The 10209-nt window shown below is 38.4% G+C and overlaps 1 protein-coding gene across 1 annotated transcript in view; it reads right to left on the bottom strand.

The window, feature by feature from the left end:
• Positions 1-507: 507 nt before the first annotated feature.
• Positions 508-10209, bottom strand: part of tmem175 (transmembrane protein 175) — a 37810-nt gene continuing 28108 nt past the window's right edge. Inside the window, exons 8-10 of the mRNA XM_048540793.2 lie at positions 6639-6717; positions 5800-5929; positions 508-2677 (exon numbers count right to left, since the gene is read on the bottom strand). Coding sequence (XP_048396750.1) covers positions 2011-2677; positions 5800-5929; positions 6639-6717 — 876 coding nt within the window. The 3' untranslated portion in view covers positions 508-2010. The remainder of the gene's footprint in view (positions 2678-5799; positions 5930-6638; positions 6718-10209) is intronic.

Below are 10209 nucleotides of genomic sequence, written 5' to 3'. Positions count from 1 at the left end.
GTGTTGTGCCCGTTTGAATAACGTTACCCATAAACGGAGCTGCATCAGGACATTATTCAAAACAGTCACAACACACTACAGCAACCCAAAATTGCACAAAGCAGAACACAAGCACATATGGAGTTGTTAAAAGGAACAGATACCCAAAAGCACAATCCATCATTACTACCATGACAGACCACAACAGAAGGCACAGCACGGCCAGACACACTAACCACCCTATCATTTATCAGAGATAATGGGAACTGCAGATGCTGGAGATTCCAAGATAATAAAATGTGAGGCTGGATGAACACAGCAGGCCAAGCAGCACCTCAGGAGCACAAAAGCTGACGCTTCGGGCCTATGAAGGGTCTAGGCCCGAAGCGTCAGCTTTTGTGCTCCTGAGGTGCTGCTTGGCCTGCTGTGTTCATCCAGCCTCACATTTTATTATCATATATCAGAGATGACCACAAGACCACTCAGACCCTTAGATATCAGGGTTGTTCACAAACCAACAACCATCCTGCAACAGCTACTGACGAATGTAAAGGATTCCACACCCACACCAATAAAACTCATGTAATATACAAAATACCATGCAAGGACTGTGAGAAATTATGTAGGCCAAACTGGAAGAAAACCGACAATAAGGTTACACAAACACCAACTAACCCCAACAGATGCGAGCAATAATCGATAGTTTCGATACACACGGACAATGAAGGGCAGGGATTCCACTGGGACAACAAAATCTATAAGTGAATAATTCAAACCAAGACATGCCAGGGAATTCCTGGAGTCCTGGCATTCTAAACGGAAATCCATCAACAAACACATTGAACAGTGTGGTAAGGGCGTGGAATGCCCTGCCTGCCAATGTAGTTAACTCAGCCACATTAGGGGCATTTAAACAGTCCTTGGATAAGCATATGGATGATGATGGGATAGTGTAGGGGGAAGGAGCTTAGATTAGTTCACAGGTCGGCGCAACATCGAGGGCCGAAGGGCCTGTTCTGCGCTGTATTGTTCTATGTTCTATGAACTGGATCCGATATACAAACCACTGATAAACAAAACTGGAAGTGATGCCAACCGCCCCAGCAAACTGAGGCATAGAAATAACAAGCGGGACAGAACACCACTGCTTCACTGGAGGTGCAGTGACAATGTTACCTAGCAGGGTGATGGTAAACAAGCAAGTCTACAACTTCATCCACAAACTACAAATAGTGTTAAAAACTTTAAAGAAAGCTTCATTGTGCATTAATTTGCATGCTTCTTCAGATTACTTAGCTTTACAGTTGCAACAACATCATTTAAGTAATAATGACCAAGGCTTTCGTCATGACAAATACAAAGACAGGCTTCTGGAATGAACGACTTATCTGTAGAATACAGATATATTATTTCAAACAATTAGTTTGCCAAAATATGACAATTTATATCAAGGTCAGTAGAATTTCATTGCCAGAATGCCGAGAACTTAAAGAAATGTGAAAAACAATCCCCGTGACAACTAAGCATCCTCAGTAACTGACTTTGAGAAATAGACATTCTCGGTTGAGAGAGAAGAATTTTTTTTTCCAGGAACAGTACAATAATCAAAAATACAATTATGAATCAATTACTGCTTTCAGTAAAGCAAAGGGACAAAATTTAGCATTATATAATATAGAAAATATATTTTAAAATTATACTGTACTTTATTCTGACTGACAATAAGTTTAAAATTAAAGCAAGCTGCAATATAATTCAATGTTTTCAAACACCAAAATGTAAACAAAGATCAGGAATAAAATATATGTTACACTGACCACCAAGAAAAGGCACTTTCAACCATTTCCTTGGTACAAGACGGCACATTCTACAATAGCATAATTTACTTCTATTCAGTAGAGATTTTTAATGGGCATTCATATGTTAAAGTGCAACACAAACAAAATTTGTGGAAATATGACAAGTGACTAAAAATAGACTATTTGTATATAAACATTTCAAACCAGGTACTCTGAATCAGTAAGTGAATTGTTATGACGTATTCTCATTTACAGAGATGATAGAGTCGTCGTCTTCCTTTAATATTGATGTCCTGGGTTTTAATCGAGTGAACAACCATGTGAGAATAGCCAGAACAATTTGGACAATGATTCGTAAAAGAACAAATGCAAAAGGAACAATGATCTGCATCATATGGAAAATTTCAGTACTAAACTTACTTAAAATATATGTAAGGCAGAACGTAACAAAGGCCACCGAAGGATAAAGTGAAAGTTTGGCAAACATAAATGCATGTTCTCTGCCCCCATACCAAATATGGTGATGTAGGGTTTCCTTTTCATTGTAAAGTGCTACAGCCCATATTGCAAACTGAAAGAGACTTGCAAGAAAAATTATAACACAACTGATTTGAATAGCCTCAAGTTCATTTCGTGAGTTGGAAGCAAATTCATGGGTAAGCCGAAAAGCCAATGGAAGTCCACCAATGAAAGCCAGTGAGATGGTGTTCAGAAGCCCCATTAGTCTTGTTGACTTAGTGATGTACAGAAAGAGTGAATGATGAACAAACCAGAGAAGGCCAACAGTCACAAATGAACCAAAATAAGCCAGAAATTCTGGACCGTACTCACTAAGTGCTTCAATAAGTTTGCCATTGAACTTTTCCACAACTTCTTTACGGTCAGGGACATTGTCCTCACTGCAACAAGAATATGCCAAAATAGTTATAAAACATCCTAAAACCATTAGTTCACTTCGTGGCTAATGTTATACAAAATCAGTATTTATATTTTGCTCTTATCACAGGAAGATACCATATGTTGAACAATTAAAAGTTACTAAGTTGATGTTTAAGTCAGAACAGGAGAGATTACTAAAGTTGACAAAGCCTTCGAGAGCAAAATAGGTTGCTCCTCTTGACCCCAAATTTAAATACATGCAATCCTAGATTATTAATCCAATAGACTGGATTAACAAAACATAGAACCTGAATTCAAATCCGACAAAAACAGTTTGAGAATTTGAATTCATAGAACATAAAACAATACAGCGCAGAACAGCCCCTTCGGCCCTCGATGTTGCGCCGACCTGTGAACTAATCTAAGCCCATCCCCCTATACTATCCCATCATCATCCACATGCTTATCCAAGGACTGTTTAAATGCTCCTAATGTGGTTGAGTTAACGACATTGGCAGGCAAGGCATTCCATGCCCTTACCACTGAGTAAAGAAAAAAAAACAGCATGTTTGACATGACATGTCCACAAGAAGTCTATTAGTAAAGGTGAAAATGAAATTGTCGTGTAAAGCCAACAATCGCTTTCTCAGTGGCATGTGGAAATAAATGCTAACCTTGCTACTGTGGTTTTCAATTCTAGCATTTTTTAAAAATTACACACCCCATTTCTTTGGTAGATTACTCACCACCATGCTTTCCATGGTCATTAATCTCAGTAGATAAAAAAGATGATAAAACACCGCTACTTTCAAATGGGCTTCTTATAATAGATATCCTCAATATGAAGTAGCACCAGCACTGTTTGTTCACACCATATCAGCACAGTTCTATGTCATCATATGCCCTGTTTGAGCAACTTCATTGAATCCTTCAGGAAACAGAGGGCACAAACTGAATGGCTGTAGGTTTCAGGAAGTGTTGGGTGGTGTGCATAGAGCTGGCATGACCGGAAAATGTGTGGGGATTAGGTACGGTGCAGGGCTTGGCAGGTAGGTCCCAAGTGTCAGGAAGTACTGTAATATTATATGGAAAAACACTGTTTCGAGCAGTGTGAGAAATGGGTGGCAGGATGTGTCTAAGATATGGTAAGTCAGTGCATTTACTTTCTCTGAATTAGGCCACTAAACCTTCTTCTGCATTGTGGTCAAGACCTTTAGGCTGTAGTCTTGGCATTAACCACTCCTGTCATCATGTTACCATTTTTGTCTGAGGCTCCACTTTGAAGATTTCCTTCTTCCCCTGCCCTTCACACTGAGGAAAAATAATGTCTCTCCTGGTGTCCAAGTCTCATCAGTACTTTCACTGCGGCATCACTGAAGCAGACATCCGGTTTTCTGCATGGTAGGATAACTCCCTTGGCTCCCAGTGTTCCAAAATATTTAACCAGCAAGCTTCAGTCCATTACTGTAGTTTTTCCTTTATAGGAGATTCTACTTTGACAAGGGAAGGATTCATGGAGCATGTGGTTTGCCCCCACTATTTAACTCCCTGTGATGTGCAGAAACCGCCAGCAGTACTATACTGATTACTATAGTACAAGATCTACTCACAACAACATTGTATTCAAGGAAATGAGGTGGCTGCACCAAAGTTATTTGCAGCTTACATCCATTGGAAACAATATTGAACCAGTACAAAATCGCCAAAAATCCAGCTGCACCAACTTCTAGTCCATAAGTCCACATCAGCTTTTTTTTCCAATTTTGTTTTTCCTTGGTGCTATCGCTATTGTCTGAGATGTGATTGCTTAGGGCTCCTCTGCTAGCATTTCGCAACCCTTCAATTCTCTTTAAGCACCTCATGATTACGAACCAGCTCAAGCTGAACTTGATTGCTTTCTTGTTTAGCTCTGCAGCTTCTTCTCTCTGCCAGTTTCCAAGCTATTCTGGCTTCAATTTTGAGAAAATAGAGATAACCCTAACACAAAAGGACAATCTAACCCTAGAGGTCCAGAGTGCCCCAACAGTGATTTAAACCAATTACCACAATTTCCAAATCTGTTAAATGAAAAGTAAACTGAAATTATTTGTTTACCTGTTGCTTTCACTTTTTTTGATCTGGGCTCACAAAGAATTTAAACCCATATCAAGCCAAGTGAAGGCTCCGGACTCTATCAAAACTTGGAAAGAAGTAACCTATTGTTTAACTAAGGTATTTGATTCTTACCTGCCCTCAGGGAAATTAGGGATGGGCAATAAATGCTTGCCAGTGACATTCTCATGAATGGAAATCTGAAACTAAAACAGAAATTGCTGGAGAAATTCAGCAGATCAAGAAATTTTAATCCTGACTTCTGAAGAAGGGTCATTGGACTTGAAATGTTAATTGTTTTCTCTCCATAAATGTTGCAAGACCTGCTGAGTTTCTCCAATAATTTCTGATTGTGTCATCTATTATGTACTGTTTTTACACCTCTAACTCTTTCCCCTTTAAATATGAACTATCCTTTAAATTAGCAATTAACTTAGGAGTGTTTACCAGGCTTTTCCATCCACCTTACATTCAAAAATTCAAACTCCCCAAAACCAGAAGTTATACTCCTATATGAATCATGAAATTAGAAATTTTCACAACACATAAATATATATGATGTTTTGGGAATGAATTGACTAAAATATCCCAGTTTTGATAAGGAACTGGACTCGAGACATTACTCAGCTTTCTTCCCACTGATGACGCCAGACTTGTTGAGTTTCACCAACAATTTCTGTTTTCATTTCACATCTCCAGTACGTGCATTTCTTTGGCTTATTATATACCTGTTTTGATTACTCATGTGTAGATAGTTTAAAAGTTTAAAATCTAAATATTTATTAAGTTAACTCCAGATCTCAAAATCAATATAACATTGACTTATCAAATTTGACTGACCACATTAGTTGCATGAGTAAATTATTAAAGATACTAATGAACAGTTCTAAATAAGTTAGTTAGATGTGATTAGGAATCCACAGTTGAGTGCTAACTATAGGTGAACAGTCCATGAGTCACTTCTACCAATATACCTCACACTATTTTCTTTTAAAACATCTAACTGATGAAAAGCTTAGTAACACAACTGATAATGATAAAGAAAACTTACCATATGTCTAAAATAAGAAGCGTTGCTACAATTGCAAATACCCCATCACTAAAAGCTTCCACACGCTCTTTGCTCAGTGGTTCATTTGGGTGAAATGTGTAAAATGGTACTCTCCGAAGTTCTTTTGGACCTTGCACGAAACACAAAATATGCAAATAATGTTTTTTTCTCTTCCCTACTCAACTTGTATATATTTCCAGTTCATAGAATCCCTACAGTGTAGAAATAGGCCCTTCGGCCAAACAAGTCCACACTGACACTCCGTATCCCACCCGGACCCATCCACCTAAAACCCACCTAATCTATACATCTCTGAACATGATGGGCAATTTAGTACGACCAATCCATCTAGCCTGCACACCTTTGGACTGTGGGAGGAAACCCGAGCACCCAGAAGAAACACACAGACACAAGGACAATGTGCAAACTCCACACAGACAATTGCCAGAGGGTGGAATTGAACCTGGGTCCCTGGTGCTGGGAGGCAGCTGTGCTAATGACTGAGCCACCATGCCACCCCAAGTTAATGTAAAAAAGTTCACAAAGTTTTCACTAAAAAGTGAAATTTGTACTAGCTTAGTATGTGTCTCTTTAGTAAAAAATTATCCTAGCTGTCACTTCCCACCCATAATTCCTCATGTTTCAAGGAAAAATGGCAGCTTCTATGCAAACTTTTCCTTAATCACATGTCATTTCACTGCTCACGGTTGGAGGTGGAAATGATTGCTCACTGAAATAGCAATCGCCATTTCAAAGAAATAGAATTTCTAAGTGGGACGATATTGCTATAAACATGCAGAAAGTGGCTCTGCACAGTGACTACCATCTCATGTACTCACCCTTTATTTTGTTCCTGCACCACTGTGCACACTGAGAAAGGTATGGGAGAAAGATGACAAGTGCAAGCACTGCATATGCCTGTGAAAAAGAAAGTTGCCAAATAATGAGAAGTAATTTGAGAAGCTACTTTAATATGGCACAAAATATGTTGTTAACACCTTCCATTAACAAGAACAAAATAACGAGCATGAAAGACCACTCTGTCCATTGTGCCTATAACAGTACCATTAAATTATATGCTATGTAATAAAAATATACACTATATTTATTACCATATACAGAAATGAGAAAAAATATATTAAGGTACCGTTGCAATTTGAGTAAATTTATGTAGCCATATTAGCATCAATTCCGAACTGCAAGCAGAGAGCACGGGGTTAGGAATTCACAATCAGAAAAAATAATACATATGCTGGTAATTTTCTGTCATGCACTCATTCCAAGTGAGTATTGCATCTACTAGAGTAGTATCAGTCCCATTATTTAAACCACTGTATCAGTTCAACAAAGAGTAGAATTTAAAGGAAATTACAGGCCATTATAGTAAGCTGGCATCAGACAAGACAGATTTTTCAGAGCATGATGTAGATTTTAGTAACGTAGTTCGAACAAAGGTTAACATTGTAGTGAAATTTTGCATAAGTAGTTTGTCAGTAATCATGCTCTCAGAGAGCTATTTTGGAAAGATAAGTTGTAAACAAAGACAAGAAATAGTTCCAGGGCATTTGGATCAGTAATAAGAATTTGAAAACTATTTTATACTATTACAGTCATCCGTGCATGGTGCACATTTAGTTCAGCATATCACCAAAATACTCACAAGGTGGCTAGGTTAATGAAATCAGAATATTATACAGATACATACTCAACACTTAGTAGCCTTTGCATGATGCTGTGCCAGATTTTAGGTTTTGTTGAATTTCAAGTTGGGCACTTTAGACCAATTGGAGCAGGTACAGTCAAGGGATTCTTGGAATGCAGGAACAAGATTGGCAAAGAGGGTAGCAAGCCTGGTGAGATGTTAATGGGATAATATCCCATTAATTTATAGAAGTATAGAAATCAAAGTCTTTTATCTGCCTACACACAGGTATGCAGGCACTGCCCTGAAGCTTCCTGCCCAGCTAGGAATTCAGCATAAAACTTTTGTAACTCCTTATCTTCCCACACATTGGTATGCAGACACTGTCTTAAGCTTCCTGACTGAATAAAATTAGAATTAAACTGTTTCAAATAAGGTTAAGTAAGGAACATTTGTAAAGGTGTGAGACTTTTAAAGCATGTAACTTCTGTCGCTGACAAAGGGGCCAGGGCACTGACTTTGTTCTAGCCAGACACAGCGGCAGCTTGAAATCACAATCTGTCCCGATAACAACTTGAAATCACCTCCTGCCATTAGCAATCGATACTATATCCTGGACTTTTATGTTCTTGATGTAATAATTGTTTGTATCCTGTCTTTGTCTGTTGTACTAATTGTTTCATGTATCATGTCATTGTAAAATGTGAAATTGTTTTATGTATCATGTCTTTTGTAAAGTATAAAAAGCGGGGACTGTCCGCTGCTCGGGAGAATTACTTATGACACTCTGCACTCTGTGCCGGGTTAAGTACAGTGATTCTCCACAGCTTGGTAATAAAAGGATTTGTGTTTTTCTGAACAGGTCAGTGTCTTGTTATTGCATCAAGTCCGTGAGGGTCCCCGAAAATGAACCTGACACTGGCACCATGCAACACTCAGCCAAATTGTTCAGGTTAGTTCATTTTCATTGAGTATGATAAGGAAACTAGTGTAGTGCAACAGGGATCAATGCTGGGACCATAGTTATTCACTATATATTAATAGTTTTGTTAAGGAAAGTGAATGTACTATAACCAAGTTTGCAGATGATGCAAAACTGAGGAAGACAATAAGGGTGAGGATGTCTCTCGACCCTCCAGAAGGATATAGGCTGATTAAGTAAGTGGGCAAAAACTTGGCAGATGGAATATAATATGAGGAAATGTGAGGGTATGTATTTTGTCAAGAAGAATAGTGGAGCTGAATGTTAATTAAATGAATAAAGACTAGAAGAAGCAACAGTTCAGACGGATTTGGTAGTCCTTTGCATAAATCACAGAAGGCACATTCTAAAAATGCCTGGCTTCTGGACAACTCCAGTTTTTTAAATGACGTGTATTGTTTTCAGAGTGAAGCTGTATTGTGATGAAAGATTTTGAAATTGTGAAGGCAGATGATTCAATCCACACAAAAATTATTCAATTTACACCACAAGACCTAGACCATTCAACCCATCGAGTCTGCTCAGCCATTCATTAAGACCATGGCTGATCTGATAATCCTCAACTTCATTTTCCTGTCTTTTCCTCCAAAACCTTCTATTCCCTAACTGATTAAAAATCTAATTCAGCACTGAATATACTTAACAATCCAGCCTCTATAGCTACATATTCACTTTGGATAGTTTTTGATTTGAAATGTTTACTCTGTTTTCTTCCCACAGATGTTACCAGACCTGCTGAATTTCTCCAGCAACTTCTGTTTTTGTTTCAATCCTCCTCATCTATCTTAAATAGGCAATCCCTTATTGTGAGATGATCCCCCTGGTCGTAGACTTCCCTCAAGGGGAAAGCAACCTTTCTGCATCTATCCTGTAGAATCCCCCAATAATCTTGAATGTTTCAATAAGGTAATTCTCATTCTTCTAAACTCAATAAGCTCAGACCCAACCTATTCAGCCTCCCCTCATAAGACAGTGTCTCAATACTTGGAATCAGCCTCATGATCCTCATCTGAACTGCCTCCAATGCCAGTATATCTTTCCTTTGATAAGTAACCCAAAACTGTTCCCAGTATTCTAGCTATGGTCTGACTAGTGCCTTGCATAGTTCTGGCAAGAATTCCCTATTTTTACACTTCATTCCCTTGAAATAAAGGCCAATATTCCATTTGCCTTCCCAATTACCGGTTGAACTTGGATGCTAGCCTTCTGTGATTTATGCAAAGGACTACCAAATCCGTCTGAACTGTTGCTTCTTCTAGTCTTTCATTTAATTAACATTCAGCTCCACTATTCTTCTTGACAAAATACATACCCTCACATTATATTCCATCTGCCAAGTTTTTGCCCACTTACTTAATCAGCCTATATCCTTCTGGAGGGTCGAGAGACATCCTCACCCTTATTGTCTTCTGCAGTTTTGCATCATCTGCAAACTTGGTTATAGTACATTCACTTTCCTTAACAAAACTATTAATATATAGTGAATAACTGTGGTCCCAGCATTGATCCCTGTTGCACTACACTAGTTTCATGTTACCAGCCTGAAAATGCCACCCGATTGCAACTCTATCTTCTGTTAGTTTGCCAATCATCTATCCATGCTACCTTGTTACGTGCTACAATGGCTAACAATGTAACAGAATTTTGTACGCAAGTAATTAGTACGTAGTAATCACACTGTCAGAGAACTCACAGGCTCTTAATGTATTAAGTAGCTTAACATATGGTAGCTTATTTATATGGATGATAGTATAAGGTAGGGGTGGAGGTTAGATAGACCTTAGGT

This window comes from Stegostoma tigrinum, chromosome 1 (genome assembly GCF_030684315.1).
Source record: "Stegostoma tigrinum isolate sSteTig4 chromosome 1, sSteTig4.hap1, whole genome shotgun sequence".
Classification (NCBI taxonomy): Eukaryota; Metazoa; Chordata; class Chondrichthyes; order Orectolobiformes; family Stegostomatidae; genus Stegostoma; species Stegostoma tigrinum.
This window is presented reverse-complemented; position numbering and strand designations above follow the sequence as displayed.